The 26,230-nt window shown below is 48.8% G+C and overlaps 1 protein-coding gene across 5 annotated transcripts in view; it reads right to left on the bottom strand.

Moving 5' to 3' along the window:
• MED27 (mediator complex subunit 27) overlaps window positions 1–26,230 on the bottom strand; it is a 193,566-nt gene that overhangs the window by 163,075 nt on the left and 4,261 nt on the right. The window contains exons 3-4 of one of the 5 annotated variants that reach the window (XM_032306337.1): window positions 22,924–23,013; window positions 22,206–22,752 (exon numbers count right to left, since the gene is read on the bottom strand). The exons of 3 other annotated variants lie outside the window; for them this stretch is intronic. In XM_032306337.1, coding sequence (XP_032162228.1) covers window positions 22,726–22,752; window positions 22,924–23,013 — 117 coding nt within the window. In that variant the 3' untranslated portion in view covers window positions 22,206–22,725. Of the gene's footprint in view, window positions 1–22,205; window positions 22,759–22,923; window positions 23,014–26,230 lie in introns of those variants that run through there. One more of the 5 variants, XM_032306336.1, reaches the window with a different exon arrangement.

The raw sequence follows: 26,230 nt of genomic DNA, 5'->3' as shown, positions 1-26,230 counted from the left end.
CCTCAGCTTGTTTCTCATGATTAAGAGGCTCTTATGGTTTGTCTCCCTCTCTGATTTCTTCTCGTTTTATTTTTCATCCCTTCCCCTAGGCTCGTTTTGTTTCTTAAAATCCACTCATGAGTGAAATCATACTTCACTTAGCATAATATCCTCTAGGTTCATCAACATTGTTGCAAATGGCAAGATTTCATATTTTTTGATGTCTGGGTAATATTCTATTGTGTATATATGAGACATCGGAATTTTCTGACAAAGACGTTAAATGACGAATATAAAAATGCTCCAACAAGTAAGGGCAAACATTCTTGAAATGAATAATAGAAAAACAGTCTCAGCAAGTAAACAGAAGATACAGAGAACCAAATGGAATTTTTAGAAGTTAAGAATGAACATACACACACACACACACACACACACACACACACCCCCTTACTCCACGTTTGTAGTGGTTCAACTGATGATTTATGGCTTTATAACCAAGTTTATCCCAATCCTGAAGAACAAAAAATTCCATACCCTTTTACCCAATAATTGTACTTCTGGGACTCTATCCTCCAAGGGCCACATTATGTCCTCTAAGAACTTTCTAAAGTTCTTCTAAACAAAGATGAGACGTTGTGCACAAAGACGTTTATTCCATCAATATTTGTAACAGTGCTAAACTAAATATCCAACCTAACAGGGAAATGGTATAGGAAACTATGGTAGAACATTATACATTTTTCAAATTTAAATTTTCTGAATACTATATATTAGCATATAATATCATAAAAAATTACTAAGATATAATGAGAAATGAGAAGGGGGTAGTTTTTATCATATATGAAAAATATACACAATAAAGTGAAACACAGAAACATTTATCTCAAAAAAACGAGCAGAAGGAAAGAATATTAAAGTGTTTAACAGAGCTAAACTCAAAGTAGAAGGATTACAGATGACTTTTTTCTTCTGTTTCTCTGTTTTACAGATTGGGATAATGAGCACACATTACTTTGAAAACAATAATTAACTGCTTCCCACACACGTGCAAAAATGCAAAAAAAAATCCTATCTTGCAGACATTCTCAACATTATCTCTCTAGACACTAACTTTCCAACCCAAATTTTCCTCCCAAGAATGAAAAAAAAAAGGTTTCCTGAATGCAAGAATCTCAGTCGCTCTTGTTTCTAGTCCTCCAGTCAACTACTATGGCAAGGGAAAACATTCCCCCTGCTGACAGTTCATAAATAATGTGAAATTTTGCAGAACTATTCAAATCAGACCAGTCCTCCTTATTAGGAAAAAAAAAAATTAATATGACACATTTGCAAGAACACCATTCCAAAGTAGCTTGGTCTCTGTGGACAATTACAGAACGTCAAGCTGTCACACAGAACACCACTAATAACTAAACTGTTCTTTTGATTCCCCATAACTTAAAGGTCCCCACCCCCACAAACTGTCAAGGAGGCCCCTCCCCTCCATCTGTTCTACAGCGCCGGGCTTCACCTGAAAGGCCAACAGCAGAAGCCCTCTGGACCCGTCAGCCTGGCTCATCAACCACACGGAGCAGCCAACCCATTCTGCCGCCATGGCCTGTCCTTCATCCGACACCCCGCGAATGGGGCGGAGAGCAGGGCTTTGGAAGCACACTGGGGTGTCATCCGTGCACGTTAGGATTTCCGTGAACAAAACAGACCAATTCTAAGCCATGGCAGAGTAGCTGTGACTAATTTTCAGGATAAAAAATGCACCCTGGGTTTCTGCCCTTTAAGCACTAGGGTAGCCGCCTAGTAAATTAGAGCTGTGCTGTTACAAGCAAACAGTGCCGAAGGAGAGCACAAAGTCAACTACGGCGCCCGGGCGATGGGGTGTCTTCTGCAATCTTCCTGAAATGTGATTAAGCATGACCTTTAAGAGTAGTGGATCGACCAATCAATTTGGGTGAAACAAACTTGCTGGGGACACCGGAGTGTGCCCTGTAGAGGGAGGAGCCCACCTCAGCAGCAGGGCCCAACCACCTCACTGCACAGGAAAAGTTACCGAGATTTATCTCAATTGATTTTACTTGCAAGAAAAACACATCATAAAACTGCAACCTCAGCAGGACACCAAAGGTCGGTCTTGGCTTCTTGAGGGATGAACTTGATATCAATAGTTATTAGGACACATTCATACAAGATACACAAGAGAGATGGAGAGAAGATGCTGGTAATCTTACTTAATCCTGATGCGGCCCTAAATCAGGCTCTGCAGACTGTGGGAAAAATCAAGGAAAAACTTCAATATTCCTGAGACGAGGTTCTGTACGCATGTGCTTGCATCTGGAGGCAGAAGAGCAATGGCAAGCTCGTGATTCCAGGCTGCGGGGGGGGGGGGGGGGGGGGGGGGGGCGCCAGCGTCGTGCAAGGAGCCGGAAGGTCACCCGCCCATGCTGCTCAGCTCCTCCCAGTTCTCGGTGACAAATCGGTAAGATGTGGTTGAAGGTCCGGCAGAGTGCTGGGTGGGCCTAACTGGGAACACACGTGGGATCATAGAGTGCTTGGATTGGGACAGGCTCTTACACTCAGGTAGGGCTGAGAAAGAAACCAAGCATTTCAGGCACTCTGCAGCCCCTCGAGTCCTCTCTGGTCCACCAACTATCAGCAACACTAGTTCCCAGAGCCCCACGTTACCCTAACCACACACTCCATCCTCAGTAAAAGTAGCAAATGGAAAACCCTGCCAGAAAGAAATGGAGGAGATCCAAAAAGAACAAAAAGAGGTAAAATTTCTTTAAAAGAATCCAGAATTGGGAGATATATTTGTGTGTGTGTATACACACACACACACACACACACACTTTGTATGATCCTAAAATAAAGGTATTCCTTTTTCTTAAACCTAATACCATAAAGAGCCCTTGAGTTCAAGCCCAAGACTGGAGAAATAAATCGTCCCCTAGACTGCGGAATGGGCTGATCATATATATTACCAACTTAACAAACATTAGGGCATTACTTATACTATAAATGGCTCTTCATTACAAAACAGGAAACAAGAGTTCTGGTCACAACAAGGTGATATGGGAAACATCCCAGAAGAAGTGAGAGCAGGGGACCTTCAGGGACAGGGAGGACCTGGGAGGGAGAGGAGAGAATATGGTGTTTTGGAAGAGGCATGACATCAGCAAAAGGGAAATCTGTAAAGTACAAGGTATGTTCCAAGGACAGAAAGTTGAACCATCTAAAGGAAGATGCATGGGAGGCATCCGAAGGGAGATGAGAGGCAGTCAGGGTGGGCCGGGGTCTGGATGCCAGGCTTGAGGGCAGTTGCCAGTGGGATCACCACTGGAGACGCTGACGTCTTTGGCTGACAATGTCCAACATGGGAAGTCACCGTAAGAGACAGGGTCCAGGCCCTCCTACATTCACTGGGAAAAGAACACTAGGAAATCAACATAAATTACAGATGTAGGGTATCTTTTTTGACAATGAAAGATACTAACAGCAACAACTGTAGCACAATGCCTTTGGAAGCCTCCAAGGCTGGATTTCTTGCTGCTTCCTCTGGAGGGAAACCCCCCCACCCCCACCCCAGACAGCAGCAGGCCAGCCCCCACTGCCTGCGCGCCTCTGCTCCTCACACAGGCCCAGCCCCCGCCCCATCTGAAGGAGCCCTGCCCATCTCTCCAGCCTTTCATCCTGTGCTATTTTCCCTCTAAAGCACTTATTACTGCCCGATTTTATTTATATATTTCTATTTGTCTCCTCTGCCAGACTGTAAGCTCCATAAGAGCAATGACCTTGAGACATTTTTTTATGACTGTATTTCCAGCATCGGAGCATATGGTAGGCACTCACTAATACTGGATGGATGACTGAAAAAACTCAGCAGTGGCTCCAATGTTTCTCAACCAGAACTTGTCCGGGTGACCCCAGGCTCCACACACACACACACACACACACACACACACACACACACACATAAATACCCATCCCCCCACACACACACACTGCTGCAAATACTCCAAGCAGCGAATCCCTTCTCAAGTGTCAAGACAGTAGCGTCTCTAACCAGTTGTGAGGTGCACCCGAACAGTGTGCTCCCCAGACCAGCTACAGCACATGACGCTGCCAATTACTTCCCGATAAACTGGATCAGATGCAAGGCTATGGCTGTAACACCATTCACCTGCATTTCGGTAAGCTTTCTCGAGCACGAAAGGAAGGACTAGAACTATAGCTAGCTGGTACGTGGATTCTGGAAGGATTAACCCAAATGCCACATGTACTTTATTGTGAAATCTGATAACGCTGGGGAGAAAAGAACACTTGTCTTGGCCAGAGACGGATTCATTTTGCTGAGGGTCCGCTTTCTGCCCGATCCCATCTTTATAGCCAATACTTTTCAAAGACCGGTCCTACCCGCTGCCCACATCCCTAAGCCAGACATCAGGACTTGGAAATACGTACAGTTAAATAAATGAAAGGGCAGTACTGATCTGCATAGCTCAAGGGGCCTTCCAGCCTCAGGATCCATGTCACCCAATACAGTGGCTACCCACGTGTGACTTTTTAATTTAAAAAGTTTTTTGTAAAGATTTTATTCATTTATTTGAGAGACAGAGAGTACATGCTCGCGCGAGCACACAAGCAGGGGGGAGTGGCAGGCAGAGGTAGAGGGGAAGCAGACTCCCCCTCAGCAGGGAGCCTGATGCAGGCCGATCCCAGGGCCCCAAGATCATGAGCTAAGCCAAAGGCAGACACTTAACCCACTGAACCACCCAGGTGCCGCTATAATTTGAATTTAATTAAAATTTAATAAAACTTAAAAGTCAGTTCCTCATTTACACTAGCCCCATTTCAAGTGCTCACTAGTTACACGTAACTAATGGCTACCACATGGAAAAACCCAGAAATAAGACGCGTCCATCACCACAGAACATTCAACTGGCGAGAAGTGCTCTAGATGCCAGAGAAAGAGCAGGTCACATGCCACACCACGACCTGAAGAATTCCAGTGGAGGGGACTAAGGCATCAGAGCAGGCCCCTTCCCTTGCTGTCTTAACTATGACGAGGACATTCAGATTATGATCAACTGTACAAAAGATGAACAAGAGATCAAAACAAACTGTGGTCCAGGAAAACAGGCAACAGGAGAAGTAAGACGGCTGCCACTCACTTTCTGACTAATCCCATGCAGCCCACGCACTCGCTTTGGCATGGCGGGGACAAGCTGCACGCAGCTCTTCCAAGCAGAGAGGAAGGCCACAGCATCAGCAAGTACCCAGATCTGATGGCTCTCAGAGTAGTCACCTTAAGACAATCTTACTCTTTTACATTTCCTTTACAAGCGGTCAGCTATTTGTCTACAAACTTCTGCTTCACAAGCAAAAACAAAACATCTTGGAGAGGAGCTGACATTTAATCTGCAAACAGTCCGTATTTTGAGGTTTAATAATAAAAGATTAATTCAGCACCGTGGCTATCCCGTAGTGATGCAGTATGTATGTTTTTGAAGTATATAATGGCTATGAGGAATAAAGCCCAGTAACTCTTTGTAGAAGAAGCATTTCAAAGGCTACACTTAAATACACAGAGAGGAAGAAAAAATCTCTAACAAAGCCCAATCAAACTAAGGGCAGTGAGACACTCCCCACACCATACTCTGGGTCAACTGAAATTACTGCTCTGTTCAGGGTTTATAAGTATGTCCCTTCATGACTGCATGAAAAGGTTGCCCAGAAGTCTGAAAGCTTGGCTGTAGAGGAAAACACGGTGAGGGGAAAGAAAGGAATGGGGAGGGGGGTAGGCGTTTCTTCAGGAAAAGCACCAAAGATCCGAAGGGAGGAGTGCGGGAGAGAGAAGGGGGCAGTGGGAGAGGGAAAGGGAGACAGCAGAAGAGGCGGAGAGAGAGCAGGAGAGAGAGATGTGTGCAGGTATCCGGAGAAAATGCCTCCCTCTGAAAACACACACACGTGCACACACGCACACACGCACAAGGACACTGTCGCGAGTGCTTACTGTGTGTCAAACCCTATAGGGAGTAATTGATAGGTATTGGGTCAACCCTCACAATGACCCAGGCACTATTATTAGCTCCATTCACATGTGAAAACTGAGGCACAGAGACATTAAGCAACATGCCTGAAACCACGCAGCTAGGAAACGACCGAAGCAGGCAGTGAACCCAGGCCGAACTTCCAGAACGCAGGTTTATAACTCCTGTACAATATTCCTGCTAGTACCGCTCTGCCTCTCCTACTGTTCTCTTCACACACCTTATGTTCCAGGCGAAAAAGCCAAGTCTCTTTAGCCGAACACAGAGCTGACCACAGTGTGAGAGGTGTATCGCTGGTGCCTACCTGGGCACCCCGGCATCGTTCCCAGGTGAACGTGGCATTTCACTTTAACACCTATGTATTACGATGTCTATCAGAAAACACAGATATAATAATTGAATAAGCCACAAAGATTCCTTTTCAAAGCGAATGGATGAAGAAAAAAGATCATCTGTTTAAAAAAATACCAAGTAACCAGAAGTAAAAATGATACGGGGATATGGCCAACAACCACACACACACAGGTCAAGAGACGGTGGCACAGGAGGCTAATTTGTTTTAAGACTGGAAAGTTTAGAAAGTCCAGGTTTATGATTTTCATTTTTTCACACTTGCTCAAACTGTCCTCTCCACCTAGCATGGGAGATTCTCTTCTTCCCAGCCCTCCGTGTCTGCCCATCAAAAGCACAGACATCTTTCTGGGGCAGGTCAGAAAGTCTTTAGGGTATACTCACCACAGTGGTCACCGCCGTAAGGCTTCAGAGCCCTCTGTGCCTGCCAGGTGATTATGACTTTCTGCCAAGAGTCTATGTCCCAGCTCATCGGTCCCTGTCCTGGAAGCTTGGGAAGGCAGGGTCCCCAGAGGGGGGCCCATGCAGCCTTGCACACAGTAGGCCCTCAAGAAACAGTTCCCAAATGACCATGCTAGGACTCCCCCTGAGCATTCTCAGGAGACAAGGTTAGGTATTCCTCAGTTCTGTCAACAAATAGTAAATAGTACAAAATCGTTATGTCCTAAATATTTCTTGAAATAGAAGACTCCAGCAGGAATGTTGTAAACCAAATCTGTAAGGAGCTGGAAATTATTTTCTTACCGACGCCGAAGTCTCACTGCAAGTCTGTAGGCCACAACTGGGACTGAGCTCCTGTAAGGTCTCCACCATGTGCCTACCCTTCTACGAGTACTTCATAAACAAAATACAGTAATTAACCTTGGGACCATTGAAAACCACACATACAACCAGACGAAATTAATATTTACAAGATCAAACAGGACAGCAAAGACGATTAAATCAAGAAGGATTTAGATGTGGGTCAACTCATCCTCCAAACCACAAATGAAATCTGCTATTAAGATGCCTTACGCTCACTCGTAGCACTGACGAGCTGCTTCCAGGACAGAACAGAGCATTAGGAAGACGAGGCGTTCGGACCGAAGCCCGCGCAGGCAGCCGCTGCGGTTCAGCCCATCTTGTGGATGAGGAGACACAAAGGCATTTGACCCCGAGGGAGGAAGCGGTCGAGGCAGAGTTCAGCCGGGCCTCAGAAGGAGCCCAAGGACTTCACCAGCACGCTGCACTGCTGTGGAGCTAACGGTGCAATTTCACCCTCACACGTGAAAAGGCAGAAGACCTGCTCCCGTTTCCACCGCCACAACGACCCCACCTTGTGTAGGTCCCGCGGCGTCACAGACACCTGCTCTGCGGACAAGTGCCGGCCGTTCCTGCGGCTCCCTGTTAGTCCTACGACATACCCCGCTCCTGTGAGGGACTCGGATTGATCTCCCTACATCTGAATGGACTCCTTGTGGTGCGGTCAGGACAAGGAAGTGGAAGACAAAAACTCACATTCCCACAACAGATGCCCTGGCAAACCACCACCTCCCATCCCTGCGATGACACGAGCACCAGTGGGGAAAGGATCCCCAGCTTCCAAGCAGGTAAGGGCCACTTCAGAAGAGCAACCTTCCAACTTTCAGAGTCAAGCAGGGGAAGGTACAGACGGTATCTGAGGGGGTGGCCTTGCAGAGGCAGCCTCTGGACCAGGCCCACGGGACCTCTCCCTCTAAGAGCGGCCCATATCCAAGGAGACAGTCATTAGACCAGAAAAACCAGTGGACTCCAGATTCCCTCCTGGAGACTGGAACTGAAGGGCTGTGCGCAGCCCTCGCTGTTCACCTAAGCTGAGTGATGTAGTCAGAGGCTATGGGGCTGCCCTACACCCACGGCACTGTCTCCACCCGCCCGCGATGGAAGGCCTGATGGGAGACATGTGAAGCCGCAGGGACAAGGAACCATGGGTCTGTCCTCCTGGCAGAGGAGTCGCTCTGGTTCCTGATAGCGCTCTGGTTTTTGGCACTGGCACTTTAGGAAGGCCTGGCTCTATTCCCCCTGCACTGGTTCCATAAACACCCAATAAATGCCCCCCTTTCGTTTATGTGAACTCAAATGAATCTCTTCCTTGTGGCCAAAGAAACTTAGACAAAGACAAAAGTAAGCCTGCATCACCTGAGATGATCCTCAGCCAACGCCATTAAACAGGATTATTTAAACTGTTGTGGCTTGGGGGCGCCTGGGTGGCTCAGTGAGTTAAAGCCTCTGCCTTCGGCTCAGGTCATGATCTCAGGGTCCTGGGATGGAGCCCTGCATCAGGCGCTCTGCTCAGCATGGAGCCTGCTTCCCCCTCTCTCTCTGTCTGCCTCTCTACCTACTTGTGTTCTCTGTCAAATAAATGAATAAGATCTTTAAAAAAATAAATAAATAAAAATAATAAAGCGCTGTGGGTTGTGTGGATCTCCTCAAACTCCAAAGGGAGAGAAGGAGAGGTCAGGGATAAAGCTCAGGCTGTGGCCCTTTCAAAGCTCTCTGGTTTCAGGGAAGGCGCCTGCCTTCCTGATGAGACTTGGGGTCGTCAGCCAACCAGCAGGGATCACCATGTTCAAATGGCTCAATGCACAAGTCACTGGGAGGGCCAAGTGAGATCACAGATGGGAGTCCAGGCAATGGCGTGCTGTGACAATCATTTCTATGGGAACAACATGTGGGCACAGTCCCAAAGAAGGTATGGAAGTGCTCAGCTCCTCTCAAGAAGGAACACAGAGCTGGGCGGCATGGACCACGGTCACACTTGATATGGCAGTTAAATGTTCTCTTGCATCTGTAGCCAGATTCCTTCTGCCTGAATCAGGAATAATTTAGGTGGGACCTCAGTAAACTTCAATTACTCTAGGGTAAATATGTGCATATATCAAAGCCAATGAGAAGCCAGAACTTAAATTTCCAGTTACAAAATTAGCTAGCAACAAGAAAATTCTGCCTACACCTGGGGTTTTCTAGCAAGTGACCCCAAGCATTACGGATCAAAATGAAAAGACTCCCTGAATTTAGTACTGGTAAGCCCTCTGAAGGTAGAAAACCAAGTTTCTTTCTTCCAGATGCCTGAATCAAGGACACACCCCCTCAAGTTCCTCAGTTCCTCCTTGATGACCCTGATGGAGATGTCATGACCGTGGCTTCCCAAGAGTGAAACAAACAATGAATGTTCTGTACTCAAGGGGAAAAAAATATCAAAAGTACCAATCTTACCTTTTTTAACATTAAGAATTACATGAAACTTGGCCACCAATTAAAAAAGTAAAATCTTTATATTAGGCTGAGTGAAAATATGTTGAACGTGAGCATTTGAGAGCCATACATAAAAAACGTGATATGACACATACTATATAGGGATTCTAGTCCCCTCTCCCTACGCACAGAGAGGCAAAGTACATCTTATTTTTAGCAACTGGAAGGTCATGTGAAGGGCACTGTATGACAAAAACGTCTGGGCCTCCAAATGCACATCTCCACAGCTTTGGCAAAAAGCTAAGGATTTTATAATCAGATCCATCATCAGGAAAGCACATTTCACCCATTCCAAAACCTTCTGAAACCACAGTGCGTCTTATGATCACGGTGTCTGAAAATCTATGTACGGCTGTGCTTTGTCTCTCTCGGTGGTACATAACATCACAATGCAACTTACAATCAATGAAACGTTACATTCAGGAAGACAGAAGGGATGTGGCGCGTGTGCGGTCCCTCCCTGTCCACACCTCCTTCCCATCCCTGAGAAGAACTAATAAACCCGCTCTGGCCCCATGCTGGAAATCCCGCCGTATCTGAAAGAGTAAAGCAGCAGCAGCGGACAGACGACATACCCTCACGACACTGGAGAAAATGAGATCCACTCTCGCGCTAAGATAGCAGAGAACAGTTCTCCACAAGCGAGACGTGGCCTACAGGATCAGAATCCAAACTGGGCTCCCCCTCTCTTAAAAGCTTCTAACTCAAACCAGAGTATGCACTTCGGAAAGAGGCTAGGATCTCAGGGAGGGCAAGAGGAGGCAGAATTACCCTCAGAATGACTTCAGTGAAGAGCTATAGACCAGCGTGGGGCTTGGTTAAAGGGAGACAAGCCTCCAGTTTAAACAGTAATTTGTGCATAATTATCCTCTCAGGTTGATACAAGATAGTGAGATTAAATAAATTAATCAATTACAAGTTGCGCTGGCAAGCTCCGGTGCCTAGCTTCTCCTAAGGCCAACCTGCCAACCGCGCCAAGGCTGCGTGTCACAGCCCCCAAATCGGAGCTGGCAGGTGACAGGGGCAGAGGAGGTGCAGTCACGCGCTGAGCCATCCGAGGGGCGGGTGGAGGGAGGGCTCCGCTGAGCCGTGACAATGGGAGCCTTAAACACCAGATCCATTACAGCCCGAACACCCACAGCCATTTACACATCACGGTCAGAAATAAATCCTCAGGGAAGCAGAGACTGGGGCGGGGTGGGGGGGGGCAGCAGCCATTAATATGCCTTGCCCAAAGCACAGCTCAAGATCTCTGTCTGCGGAGAGGGGTGACCAGGCCTCATGCCCTCTCTTACCAACCTCCATAGTGGGGACTGTCAGGACGAGGCCAGGTCAGTACCGGTTGATTAGCATCAATCTTCACGAATCCGCTTCATTAGCAAGCTCCTGAGCGCTTGCATTTACTGAACTCTGAGCCAAGTTCTTTACCCAAGAAGGTAAGAACGATTATCATCCCCATTTAAAGATGTGGAAACTGAGTAAAAGAGACCCAGCGGCCTGTTCAAGGTCATGCTCAAACTGGGGGGCCTAGATTCCATCTACAGACCTACACTGCCAGGGAGGGAGGGGTGGTTCAAAGTAGAACAAACATTAACCAATTAACGAAAATTCCGTTTCCATTTCTTCTGGGAAAGCCTAACTGAGTAGCAGAAATGTGCTCCCAAGTCTAGAGATAAGTGAATCCCCGGCCATGGGAGTAAGAAGCAGTGACACAGTCTTGTAGATCTGCAAACTCATGGCCACCAGCAGAAAGACACAGCCAGAAGAAGCTGGGCCAAAGGATCAGGTGGTAAGAATGGACAAAAAAAGTTGTACAGCAGCATTCTGGGCTTTCTGGCTGCTGGTTCTGTCTACACCCGTGGGACATGGGTGTGCCATAAAGCAGACTCTATGCAGGCCGATTCCTTTCCATCGGTCAGGGGAACGAGCACATGGGGAACTGTTCCTGGGACCACTACACAATCCCACTCACTGATCATGCTTCTCTGGATCTTTGATTAGACAGTCACCCTCTCTGAGCTTCTGCAGGAAGCCCTTTGGACTCCACCAATCATACTACATGCTCGGCCTCAAAATTCAACCTGCAAACACAGTTTCAAAACATCTTCCTCCTTTCTTTTGGAGGAAGATATCCACAAGTCTTACCCTTGTTCCCCGCCACCCCAAAGCAAGCCCAGATAAGAGTCTCCCTTCATCAACTGAAGGATGACAGGAGCCTCCCCGTGTCTGCAAGCATCTGGGCGGCACTGAGGACGCTTCAGGAAAGGAGAGGGTGAGGGGAGGGACCATTCGAAGGACGGCCAAGGGACGGGTAAGCCATGCGGCACGGAGGCTGAACGAGTCTGGAAACGAGTTCTCGGATCAGACAGTAAGCCGGAGCTACGAAGACTGAAGGCACCTCATTTACCCCACCTGCGGGCCCTGGCCCTCGAGACTCCGGGGCCACAGCCTTGCCAGGATAGTCCAGCTCAGGTCAGGAAGAGTTGGAGGTGACGTGGTATAACAATAACAACACCCCTAGACCTTCTGCTTTTGGTTGTTAAGATTCTGCTTTTTAGACTTATGCTGGGAGAAGAGTGCTTCTGCAAATGAAGGTAGATTTGGCATACTTTAGAACTACACTGTTTCCGCTTCAGTATTCTATAATTACTTTCACAGAGTGTAAGACAATCACTAAAAAACTTGCACTGTAAGAAGGGTGTAAATATTTTGTTAATAAAATACTTTGTTTACAAGTTAAATAAAAGAACAAACAATGCTTTTCCTCCATAGTGGTGGCTCTTAAATGTGTTGGAGCCACAGACCTCTGGAAGAGCGCCAATGAAAGCTAAGGGGTGTTCTCCCGGAAGCTGTACCTACTACATTCACGGACCCAACAGAGGGCGCAGCACACACCCCCAAAGTCGAGAACCTCTGCCTTTTGTGAAGGGCCTTTTTTAGAACACATATTTTATCAAAAAAAAAAAAAAGGCAAGCACCAGTCAGAGTAGGAGAAAGTGGAAAACTAACAGGCACAGAATATAATATAGTCCGACCCTGCCCCCAATCCAATGCATCAACTCTGTCCCTGCCATTTCTGCCTCGAGCTAGCAGAAGCCACAGGAACAGATACGTACTACGATAAGCAAGAATGGAGACCATGTCTCTGGTCCTAAAGGTGTTTGGGGCTAAGTTATACTTTTAGCCACTCAAGTTTAAAGACAACACCATCGAAAAATTTTTTAAGAAGTTTCTTCTAAACCTGCACAAATAACGTAACACAGGTAAATTAGGGAGTTCCGAGTCATGTAAGAGATTTCCTTTGCCAGCCCATTTATATGTTTAAAATAAATTACTGACAATGGCTTTTGTGATTTAAATAAAAGTTTGGCAACATAAATTCCATAATCATTAGTAAATATATGGACGTTTCTATCCCAAAATTGTACCTTGTTGAGACAGCAAAGGCAGACTACAGAATAAAGGGGTCTGGGAATCAGATGAAGTACAAATCTTCTTGGTCACCTACACCCAGCGGCCAGGGGGCGGGTCCCTGACCTTTCAGGAGTGCGAGCTCCCTCTCTGGTGAAACAAGGCAAACACGCGGGTGACCAGAGACTCCGGCAGCAACGGCGCTCCTGCGACGGCCAACCCGCGGCCAACCCGAGGCTTCTGACCCTCCCACAGCCTGGGCTTTTGATCTTCACAACAGCACAGAGGGAGATACTGTCATCAAGCTAATTTCACAGATCAGGAAATGGGAAGAAGTTGCTCAAGGTCACAAGCAAAAAAAGGGAAGAAGCAGGACGGAACCCAGGTAATCTGGCCCCAGAGCTCATGGTTTTAAGGCCACGCTACGCTGCCTCTCCCCCCGCCCCCCGCCCCGTCTGATGAGAGGAGGGACACTTCCATGCTTCAGAAGCGCCCAGTATTAGGTTAAATATACGGGACCTCTAGAACTTTCACTGTATGCTTTCTCTGTCCTTCTCATATCTGCCTCAAAATAATCAAAATAATTTGCCTTCTGTTTGTATCCTCAAACTAGTTTACGACGAAAAAAATGCAACTTAATAGGCATTATCCTTCAGCAAGTCAAGCTGTGCGTGGAAGGCACAAACCAAACAAGGCCGTCCCAGCAGCTGCGTGCCAGGAACACAGCAGTTAAAGGTCATCTCTACCCAAACCTAAACAAAAGTGGGACCAAAATCCTACCCAGGCCCCTACCTTCTCCCCTCAAACACATTCAAAAATTATAATACTGACTTCAAAGATAATTAAGCAACCGATTTAACTGGAAAGGTCTTGTTGCTTCATTTTCTTCGGCGGGGCCTTGCAGGCCACTGGAAATACAATGGCAAACAGGCAGACGTGTCCCTGTCCCCAAGCCGAGTACTCAGCACTTCCAGTTCCACGGGAGTCACTCCGTGACGCGGGCTTCGGTGCGGGCTGCAGAAGGACACAGCGGCGGCCCGGGGGGACTTAGAGACTCTCCCGAGTATGTCACTATAAAGATGGGAACAAATGAAACCAGAAAGTATGAGCCAAACAAAAGAGGGTGTTGGGCCCATCCACAGGCTGAGTGAGGGAGGAAGGTGGGCAGGGTAAGCACCGCGCTTCGAGCCGGCCAGGTGCCAGGGCCCAGGGGTCAGACTCCGACCGTCACGAACTACACTAGGGAAAATATCTTAATCCTGAGCATAGCAATCATCAACTCATTTTAAGCAGGAGACTTATGTGATCAAACTTGCGTTCTTAAAGGTCATTCTGAGGGCGCCTGGGTGGCTCTGTTGGTTGAGTGACTGCCTTGGGCTCAGGTCATAATCCCGGACTTCCAGGATCGAGTCCTGCATCGGGCTCCCAGCTCGGTGGGGAGTCGGCTTCTCCCTCTGACCTTCTCCTCTCTCGTGCTCTCTCTCACTCGTTCTCTCTCAAAGAAATAAAATCTTTAAATAAATAAATAAGTAAAGGCCATTCTGACAGTGTGGAGAAAGACATGAGGTGGCGAGACAGGGAAGCCAGTGAGTGGGCTACTGCCAACGACCCAGCCACAGAAGACGGCCCGGCGGAGGGCGGGGGCACTCCCTCACCCACTCAGCAGCACACACTCACCAAGCAAGTACATGGCTCCGTTCTAAGTGCCAGAGACCACCGTGTGAGCGCAGCGCCGGTCTTGGGAGGGGGCTAAGGCCAGGGGGATAAGGGGAGGGTTGAGGCGGGGCGGTGAAATCCCCAGAAGGCAGAGAGGTTGCCTGGTTCAACTTCGGATTTCCTTACCCCACCCTGGAGCCTGGCACTCCCAGCTGTCCACGGGGCGTCAGCTCTCCCCGTGTCACCCCTGGCCAGGCTGGCCTGTCACCCACAGGGTGGGAGGAGGAGACGGGAGGTGCGGTGGTTGGGGACTGCCCACCAGCCCTCACCAGGCGCAGGGACTGTCAATGTTCCGTCAGGAACAAAAGCCAACTGGAGGCTTCCGAGAGGCCTTCCCCATTTTGTGACTCATCAGAATAAAAGCAACTCCCCCGAGACACCCTCTGCTAACCGAAAGCTTTGAAAACCTTCCTCGAAAACAATCCATGCCCAACGCTATGGCACAGAGAAGGACAACGGACGCTTTGCTGTTTGGAGGAAGTCTCAACAGGGAAAGCAACGTTCCCCACAAGACATCTTGCTGGGAAATTACCACATCCTGGGTTTGCAAGCAGAGGTCCCCAACTCCAGCATTTTGGCCAAGAATTCAAATGAACTGCCAGCAGAATAATAACGCCACTGGAGCTACTGTGAAAATGCATTAAAATCTCAACATTTGAGCTCATCCAGGCAATTAAAATTAACACGGACTACTCTGTTTCAGACTGGGAAAACTAGGAATAGGAGAATGTTGACCCCCATAATCCTCTATGGTTTCTTTTAACATTTTAAAGGCATGCAGGGCTAGCGAGCCTCTTTGCTACCCTCACCAAACCCGGGGGCTGACCTAGACAAGCAGGAACGTCTCTGCTGGTGCAAGTTCTGTGTTTAGGGGTGGAGGGCACGGTGGCCGTGACCAAAGGACAACTAACACCCAGTAAGTGCCTCCTCCATGCTGGTCCTAGGCTAAGTGCATTCACCACCCCCACCCCACTCCCCCTACCCCCCACCCCCGGCAATAAAGTGTCTTCAAACTCATTTTGCCAGTGAGGAAGGAGAAACGTGGAGAGGAGCTATGACATAAAGATACTACTGCAGTGATTTTAACAGGAAAATTCCCTTCTACCAAGTCACTGAACAAAACTTCAACAGTCACTTAATCATCTTCTGCTCATTAGGATGAAGGCCAGAATTTGGTCTATCTCGAAACTCAGAAGATTCTAATTCTCATCACAGAAACCATGGATGATGCAGGGTTTGGAATCGATGCACTCAACTCCAGGAAGCACACTGAATTACGAAGCGTGCCTCCGAATGGTGAGACGGAGAACTAACTGGACGGACAACAGCTGGGCTGTCAGGCAATCAGAGAGCACAGCGCACTCGGTGGGCCCCGCTTGTCCCTGGGTGAGGTGCTGAAGCCAGTGCATCAGGCCAATTGTCACCCATGGGAAAAATTGTCCCTCAGGGCTTCAGGAATTTAAATGAAACTTAAACAGACCCAGGTGCAAACGTAGGGAGTGAGAGTCACTAACACACATCACAACACAGAGAAAACTCTCTTACACAGCAACAGACCGACTGCATCAGGTCTGAGGTCAACAGCCTCAAAAAAGTTGGTATCTTTAGCTGACTGAGCAATGGTTTTTCTCCTCTGGACCCCAATTGAAGATACATATTTAGTGTCCTCTTAAAATCGATGAGAACCCCTTAAAGCAAACACAGCCTTAGAACAGACCACGATAAGAACAAACAGGTGACATGCCCAGGGCAAATAAGCCAGAAAACTGTGCATTACTAGCAAAAAATTTGCATTTGCATTAAGCATATGACAGAATTAAAATGCACCACGCTATGAAAACAGGATGATATTTAAGATATCAGGACTCCAAGACACACTTTCCTCTATGTTCAGATGCTGTTCTAGATTAGTTACAGATGCCTATGCAGTCACCCAGCACACCGTGAGTTCTGTTCCTTCCTGATGGTAAAGACTGGTAAATGAGACATGTAAAAGCCACTAATTAAGGGAGGTGGGGGGAAGACCACCGTTAATACTATTATCCTAAAACCAGGTGCTTTGGGCATTTAACTCCTCTGATCAAGTTAGAGATTTGGATATAAGCTAAGTTCCAGGGAGACGGAAATTGATCAGTTTCATTTGCTGTGTCCCTAACAGTGCCTAGAACTGAGTAGGTGCTCAGTAAGCAGGCACGGAATGGATGGCTTTGACACCTCCTAGCAAAGAGCACAGTGCCCAAAGGCACAGCTTGGGAACTAGTAAGACTGAGCCTTTTATAACAAGTCCAACCATTCTGAACGCACACATGCTCTTAAAGTCTGCAGACCCCTCCCCCTTCAAAACCTGCCCTGTGCAGAGTCATCAGGACAGAGATGATCCTAGAATGCTTAGTGGTACTACTACCACTACTAACAAGTGATCGATAATCATCAAAGAAGCCACTGTTATTTTAACTGAAGATAACTAGGGTACGCTGTAACTCCCAACCCTAAAACAGGAAGACACACACTAACGGGGAAAAGACGAGAGCCACTTGCATCTCCTAAACCCGTGGAGGGCAATTACTGTTGAAAAGGGGGAAACAGTGGCGACTGGCACCTGTCTTTACACAACCATACTTGCACAGACATCCCTGGCCAGCAAGGGCAGTAAGGGGCACCACGGCAGTCCCGCTCTCTTCATGCTGTGCCCAGCAAAGATGCCGCTTAGTTACTAAGATCCCAACTCACCGGCTCCTAAGCTTGAAGCAGACCAAGGTGCCTGCCTCTCAGAATCTCAGGGTCTGGGGCTGCTTTCCGCAGGGCAGTCACGGCAATCCCTGAGAGCCAAGTCCGTGGCCAGGCTGGGCCCTGCGCGGCCTCACTCTGCACACACCAGGCTGGGCCCTGCGCGGCCTCACTCTGCACACACCAGGCTGGGCCCTGCGCGGCCTCACTCTGCACACACCAGGCTGGGCCCTGCGCAGCCTCACTCTGCACACAGACTATTGCTAACTTTGAATCCCACCTGTGCCCATGGTTCCCTTCCAGGTGTCGTGTGGACTGACCGCTGCTCCTGCTCCACAGGGTGTCAGCAGCCGCAAAACCACAGATAAAAGGTAGTATTTTAATGGCCCTTAATAGCGGAAAGAACCTCTCTGGTGCTCTGGACATTCGGCTGACATTCCTTTTCTAAGCTGTCAATACCTTGGGTCCCAATTAGAGGGCTGGCAGGACAGCCTTGGAGACCTCTTCAAAATGAGGGGCAAAAAAGACCTACCAGATCACTGAGGTCCCTTTGAGATCAAACACTCAGTCAAAGGAGATACAATCCCTAGAGTCTGTTCAGGAACACGGCAGGGTGAGGCGGGGGAGGGAGGGAAGGCCCATTACGAGGTGCCTACGATGTGCCAGATGCCAGATATTCAAAGATGACACCATAGCCCCAACCTCGAAGACAAGGAGACAGACCTGGACAGCAAGCAGCTGTGGCACCGTGTGATCAGTGCAGCTGCCGAGAGGTCGGGGCAAAACCAGACAAGATCAGCTCTGCCTGGTTATTCCAGAGAATTCTCCGAAGCAACTCTTTATCAGGCTGCAGGAGGAAGCGGTAGAAAATGTGCTCCAGAAGGTGCCAGGGGCTCCAGGCAGAGGGGATGGCAAGCAGCAGGTTTGCAGGGCAGCCAAGATGAAGTTGGAGGTTTGAGAAAGAGCCTCCAAGTCACAGGGTCATGGTAAGTTTGCCAGAGGGAGGGGGAAAGAAGTTCCCGCCGTGCCAGAACTGACCAGAGGAGTAAATTGTCCCTGGTGGAAGGGAGGGTACTCGGGAGTTCTAGTCACTTTGTCAAGTCAGCAAGGAGCAGCAGAAGGCGCAGCCCAGGGACAAACCCAGGAGACTGCATGAGCTGGAGCCTCCCGAAACAAGTCAGTAACTGCAGCAGAATCACGCCAAATGAAGGGGAATGCGGGCGGCGGCAGCTCGAGGGCCACAGGCCAGACAGACCCGCAGCTCCCCTCCATCTGGGACTCCTGGCCCCAGGTCGGAGACTCCTCAGAGGGGGCCTGGCGGCCAGGGAACTCGGGGGGTAGCCGCTGGCACTCGCTCCCATCCCTCCCCTACAACAACAATCTGGAAAAGTCGAACAGAATCAAGTAGAAGGAAAATACATAATCTAAGAAGGAAAGGAGGAAGAGCCTGAGGCTTCAAAGATTTTATTTATTTGTCAGAGAGAGAGAGAGGGAGAGAGAGTGAGAGCCTGAGGCTTCAACTGACCCACGGTTTTACGACACCTTTAGAAACAGCTACTGGCAACAACTACTGCTTATTAAACACCACTCTGTACTCTACCCTGAACTACAAACTGCATACACGTTTTCGAGACACTCAGATCAGCACCAAGATCGGAATTACAGCCACTTACAGTCCAGCAGATGGAGACTCAAAGTCTAAATCCTAGTATAGGACCAGGCTTAATTCTGTGGGGGCAGAAAGAGCCGCAGAGGGAGAAAAGCACTAAGAGGTGTAAACACGGGGACCTAATCTGGGTACAACTCAGAAGACCTCCGAGGGGAGGGACCCACTCAGCTGAGACCAGGATGAGTGAGAGCTTTCCAAAGGAAGACAGGAGAGGGACGAGCAACAGGCGCGAAAGCTCCGAGATGAAAAGCTCACGGCCCCACGGGGGCTGCGATTCACTCTGTAACCGGGAACTGGCGGAGTGGCCGGAAAGGAAGCTGAACACCGAGTCCCTGCGACAAAACGACCCGTCTACAGACCGCTACAGACTGCTAGGACGCAGGACTGAGCGTGCCGCTTACAGATCAGGAAACTGAGGCTAAGGCATCCGGCCAAAGGGCTGCCTGCTTCTGGACTCGGGCCCCAGAGCCTGATGACTCGAATGCTTCCACATGCCAGCTGGGGAGCTGGCACTCATCCTGAGAGAGACGGAAGAAACCGCTGAGGGGCAACCAATCAGATGTCTGCGTTCTCAAGATCCCCGGGGAGCTGTAGAGAGGAAAACAGATTCAAAGGGGTAGGAACTGGCAGGAAGTCAGCGGGGAGGTTGCAGCATCGTCCCAAGCAATCATGGGGGCCTGGGCTCAGGCAAGAGCAGTCAAAATGGGGAGGAGAGGGTAAGAGGTTTTCAAGAGGTAGAATCAATACACCTTGGTCAGCAGGTGTGAGGGTCTGGGCGCCCAGCTGGGGCCCAGAGCAAGGAGCAGGATTTTAGTTCCGGACTCCAGCCTCACAGGCCCCCGCGTCTCCGAGTGCAGACACTGGGAGAGAGACCTAGGCTGGCAGTGCAGCAAGGTGGCATCGATGTGTGGCTGCCACGTGAAGCCGCAGAAAAGATGAGGTGGCCCAGAGAAGGCTCAGACAGCGGAGGTGAAGCAGAGCTATCTAGCACCTCTGCCCCGGCTCACACGGCCATGAAGAAGGGCAGACCAGGAAATGGGCAGGTGTGACGTCAGATTCTCTCCGTCCTCGTAATGATACGCTTCCATCCCACCATCGATGCGCACCTCGCTGCGAAGGAAAATGATATGGGACAATTTGCTTTCTCCTAAACATTCCTGGGACAGAAGAGAAAGCGCCCTTTTCAGGCTCTGGTTACAATCCCCAGAAGGCTTGGACAAACCACACCAACCTTATCGGCCCAGAAAAGGCTAATGTAAGCCAGCCAAGAAGGGACTCAAGATGAGTGCCCCACAGACAGAGTGCCTCCTGCGGGCAGGCCTGACACACAGCCAGTGGCCTCTGCAGCCTCCCAGGGCAGCTTCTAGAGAGATGGCCTGTTCCTTCAGAGAAAAAAATGAGAGAATCACAAATCTGATTCCAGGCAACAATAAAGTGGCAATTTTCGGAAACCACAACTAGTAAGCAGAACATAAAGATGTGGAGCTGGGCCAAAGCCTTGGGATAGAAACCGTTTAGAATTACAGGGGCACCACTTGATTTTCATTAACATTTACGCTTGGTGTGTTACAAGGGGCCACTGCTGTTTAGAGAACCTCTGGAAGCTAATTTTCCACGAGGCCTCCAGGCTGCGGCTCTGCTCTGGTATAGCCCGAGACGCACACACAACACTCGTGCTGAAGAAACGTTACCGGACAAGCTCGGCTCTTTTCCACTCCCCACGTTAAGCTTTCATTTCCAAAACCACAGAAAGGCACAAGTGACTCCACGGTCTCTCCAAGCTAAAGCTGAAAGGGACCCGAGAGATCATCCCATCCATGACTTTACCTACCGTGAGGAAGCTAGAACCCAGGAAGGAGTGAAGCCGCTGGCGTAAGGTCACAGAGCAGGTCCCACAGCGGCCAGCAGACAGCGGCAGCCAGAACTGAATACTGGTCTCTCAAAACCTCGGTCGCCTGCTGGCACAACTACATGCTGCCTTTTGAACACTTTGCCAAAAATATGAAAAGGAGCAGGACTAGCAGACCCAGTGGGTGCCCGCTACACACTGGGCACTGTTCTAGGTGCTGGGCGGGGGGTGGGGGGACACATAAACCCATCAATCCTCACCACAGCCCCGACACAGAGGTCGCCACGAACCGCTCCGACTGAGGAGAAGGCTAAGACGGAGACAGGCTCTGTAACTCGCCCCAAATCATAAGCTGAGAGGAGGCCGGGGATTCAAAGCCGAGACTCTAACCGCAGCCCGGCTAGTAACCAGCACCCAACTGAACCAATCCAGATGTTTCTTTTCCTACCAGCCTTTGCGTGCAAGCATTTTTCTAAAGAAACAACACAAGAAACCCCTGACTAGGCCAAAAGAGTTTCCCTACCAGGTAAGAAGACTACGACCCATAGGAAGGCTGAGCTCTGGGAACACAGCCTTATGCGGTACCCACATGGGAAGGCTCCTCCCGGCTCTGGACAAACGGGCTGCCCTGAGCCATACACGGCCCTTCTCACCCCCTCCCCTGCAGTCCCCTCACGCCTCCGTGCGCTCCTCCCCAGGACCCTCCCTGCCTTTGCCGCCCCTCAACTCCCACATGCCACCCTACCCTTCCAAAAGCCAGGACTCCACACCAAGAGGTCAGCGACCCTCCAACCCATCCCTCACCCAAGCTCCCGGTTCTCTGAGGAAAGATCCCCCTCCCACTGGATCATATGAATGTGTGAACTGTTGACACCTACACTTGGGCTTCCCCAGGGCACGAAAGGTGCTGACTACCTAAAAGAATCTTGGATTTGGGGGCGCCTGGGTGGCTCAGTGGGGTAAGCCTCTGCCCTCGGCTCAGGTCACGATCTCAGGGTCCTAGGATCAAGCCCCGCATCGGGCTCTCTGCTCAGCAGGGAGCCTGCTTCCCCCCTTCTCTCTGCCTGCCTCTCTGCCTACTTGTGATCTCTGTCTGTCAAATAAATAAATAAAATCTTTAAAAAAAAAAAAAAAAGACTCTCTGATTTGCAGAATTTCAGAAGAATATACCAAAATCAAGTCTGGGAAACTGCACCATCGAGCAGAAATCCTTAAAAGACAGTCCAGCACTGCCTGGAGGTCTGTCTGTCTGTTTGTGAAGCTAAGGCCAGGCCCTAGAGACCAGTCATTAACTCTGTGCCAGGAAAGTGCTTCATTTGTATTACCTTGTTTAGCCTCACGATATCTTTCTGTGGTGGGCAATGGCCATTCCCATTTCAGTGAAGAGAAAACAGAGGCCCAGAGGTGAGCCCCACCGCTGTCAGAGAGCAGAGCCAGGACCTGAACCGGAGCAGTCCAGCTCTAGAGCCCACGCTCTTAACTGCTGAGTAATACTGCCGCTCCGTAAATAAATACACACATCCACTACTACCACGCTGGGGCATCACGACCACCACTGACAGGACACACACTGTGAGGTACCCTAAGGCATTTTCTGTGCATTGTTTCATGTCGTCTTCAACACTACGACACAAACACTAGAGTCATCCCCACTTCACGGAGGAGGAAACGGAGGACTTAAAAGAGTTTCTTTCTCAAACTGCTTAAGGCACGGAGTAAGTGCAGCGCTGCGGCAGCAGTTCCATCAGGTTTCCTGACTCCAATCTGGCTCTCCTCACTGAATCAGAGTGGCCTGAAGACTCTCTCCGACAGCACCAGGCGTCGGGCTACTAATGCACTAAGGGATGACAGAATCGCAGGACCACAGCCCAGATCCAGACCAAGGAAGACTATTCCAGGCCTGGCAGAGCTGCGGCAGCCTGGCCCAGGACGGAGATGGAAGCCCAGACATCTCTCGCTGTCCTCTCCTCTACCTCTGATTCCAACAGTATCTAGAAATCCAGGAGATTGGTTTTGTTCTGTTGTCTTTTCCTGTTTGTGTTACTCTTTGCTCTTCTCATAATGGCTCCCACAGTATCGAGGTTTGGGGTGGAGAGGAAGGAAAAGGGTGTAGGGTTCCAGCCTAACCAGGGCAGAAAGTCCTAGAGTCAAGCTCGCTGTGGAAGCCCATTCTGAACGAGCAGGGGCTGTGAAGGTGAGATATGGTAAAACAGCGGCCCTGGGAAGGACGCCCCTGCACAAAATAAGGACCATCCCAAACCACGTCTGGTCCTAGCTCGTGATGATGAAGGTCTGGGGGGCATTTAAGTGATTGTCTCTCCTTACGACTTGCTTAATGAATCTGTAGCCCCCAAATGTGCATCCGAGAGAGCAGGGCAGGCGTGGGTCTGGTGGGAAGGAAAACGCGAGGAGCAGAAACCGGGGACTGACAATGCGGAGAGGGCTAACCCTGCGAGGCTGGTGGGGTTGACGCTCCTCTTCCCAGCTTTCTCTGTGCTGCCAAAACGACAGCTGCCACACAGCACCTGACAGCAGGTGCTGTAGCTCAAATTAGCCTGACTCAGTCGACTCCAGAAGGCTTCTATCAAGTCCTATCCCCTCCTAAGCGCTGGCTGTCAACCCAGCTCTCTTAGAAAGGGCACATGGGTGACAAGCGTCGTAGATAAAACTGCTAACCTCAGCCCTCAAGAAGCTTATCATCAGTTCACCAACCGACCTCACCCCGTCCTTCCAAATTACCCTTCTGGAATCCAGCCCTGGCCTCCACTGCAGGATCTCCGAACTGTCTCTCATCTCCAAAGAGCCAACTGGGTTTCTCAGTAATGGCCGAAAATGGAAATGCCCTTATCATACTTCACTAAAAACACAAGCAAGCAAACCACAAAAGGGGTTGTAAATTAAAAATTCAACAGAAAAAGCTTCCATTTATTCTTTCATTCATTCATTGATTTTAACCGAATGCCTACTGTGGACCAGGCGCCTTGCTAGGTGCTGGGGACTCCCAGCAGGGAACAAGACAGACATAGCACGACTCCTCAGGGACATAAGAGAGGACAGGGTCCCTAAAGGAAAAGGCTCCATTTCAAACTTCCCCACCCCTGTTAGCTCCAAGACGCAGGAACACAAGAGGCACCTTCGAGGACGGGTCTGAGCGAGATGACGGTCACAGTAACTTAAGGCCACCTAACTGAAGTCTGGGAAGAACAGTTGGGGAGGTGTACTGGAGGAAATGCCTTCACACTTGCCAACTGAATGTTCTCGGGCAGAAAGCAGCTCTTTCTCTAATAAAACTGAAAAATGAAGCCTGTAAAAAAAAAAATCAGAGGCGGCAGGGGCACCCTCCTCTGGGCCCAATTCCCAGCCCCCCAAGAAAGGGACACTTCAGGGTCTTCTCTGCTTCAGAGGTCACTGGGCAAGGCTGTAGTCTCAGCCGGCTCTTCGGGAGAATGCACCAGCAGCCTCTGCCACAAAGAAGTGGAAAAAGTCAGAAATAAAAGTCAAAGTCAGAGATAAGAGCCTGCGACAGGACGCTGAAAACCTTCGGCAGGGGATCTTTGGAAAAAAATTCAGCCTAGCCCATGGCGTTCCAGAACACAAGAAGCCAAAGAAGGTCCGCACGGACTGTCCCACAGCAAAGGACAGCGGTGATACCAATTATTTCTGCCCTCGTCGAGAGAGCTTGTCATCCCTCTACGGAACAATTATCTATAGGTGCGTAATAGTCAAAAGCTAAATTCTTCCCCCAAATCAGCGTTAAGAAAGTGCTGCTCACAGCAATTTGCCATCATTTCATTACATTAGATTAATTTTTAAATGTGTTAACCTAACAATTATGCCAACTACCATGTAATTAATATTCTGACTGACTTTACAAAAATTACAAAATCCCCTAAAGAAAATAATTAGTCATTAAGCATGAACGAGACTTTTCTATGGCCAATAGCACATAAAACAGAAAGTTCATCCCATAATGGGTGGTATCAAAGCCTTTCCCACACTTCCTTCAATTCTTAGCCAACAGTGCGTAAAGCTGACATTGGCAAGTTACCCCAAACTTCACTTAACATATTAATGCACTTACTGGTTTAAACTCTTTGAGGGTAAAATGATGAATGATGAAAGCTTTAGCAATTAAAAAGCTCTTTTCATTTGTAAGAGAGGCAAAATAAACACATCTAATTGCTTGCTGCTTCCATATTCCCCGCTGGAAATGAGAATACTGGCTTATTTCTTGGGGCTACTTCTTGAGTTTATTAAAGAAGTGTACATTGTTTCCCTCACCATTGTTTCCCTCTTTCCTTTCAAGGTTTTTATGTATTCTTGCAATCGACCTTAAATCCTTTCTAGAGTAAGGCAGGGTATAAATAAGTCGTAGTCAAACAGGACATTATCTATCATAATGGAAATAAAAAACGTGTTTTCCCTGCAGCCCATCTTTGAATAATTGGCAGGGGCCTCCTAGCCCCAGAACAGAGCTGCGAGCCCCTCCATGACCTCAGCAGGAAGGTATGCGGAAAGTGATTAGTGATGTCTGCCCTGGGCCCACGTACCACACACCTGTCACTCCATCTTTCAATAAACCATTACAAATTAGCAAAATGCATACAGATTCATGAATAAAAGATCACGCAGGAATTGCTTCCAGGATGAATGTGGAAGGGAAAAAAAATGTCTTCTATAGTCAAAAACCTTAAGCCAAAATGGATTAAAGCATCAAGTTTAGAGGAGAGAACACTGAGCTAAGTCAGGAAATGCAAATTCTAGACTAACTGTGAAGCCATGGGCAGGTCAGTTCACCGGGCCTCAGTCTGCTCAGCTATAAAAGAAGGCCTAAACTAAACATCCCTTAATCATTCTCTTTGTTTCTACTGATCGGTGGTACAAGCAAGCCCCCAAAACCCCCTCTGCTGGGCCACTAGGGAGCTGATGAACAGGCAGCTACTGTGCACGAGGAGCTCCGAGGCCAGGGACGTGACTTAACCACCCACCCCCCCAAGCCCAGAGCTCTCACACTGCTCTTACAGGACTTACAAACTACTTAATCTGTAGCATCTCCAGGACAAGAAGTTCCACAAAACACAGTATTTCTTTTCCTTAATACAACCTCTTTTTCACCTCAGAACAAGCGTTAAGAGTCAAGAGTAGGAAACTGGATTTTAATATACTAACTATTAAATTCGGTACAAGTAAACTACCTTCATTCAACTT

This window comes from Mustela erminea, chromosome 12, assembly GCF_009829155.1.
Source record: "Mustela erminea isolate mMusErm1 chromosome 12, mMusErm1.Pri, whole genome shotgun sequence".
Lineage (NCBI taxonomy): Eukaryota > Metazoa > Chordata > Mammalia > Carnivora > Mustelidae > Mustela > Mustela erminea.
Note: the sequence above shows the minus strand (reverse complement) of the source record. Positions and strands in the feature narration are given on the sequence as shown.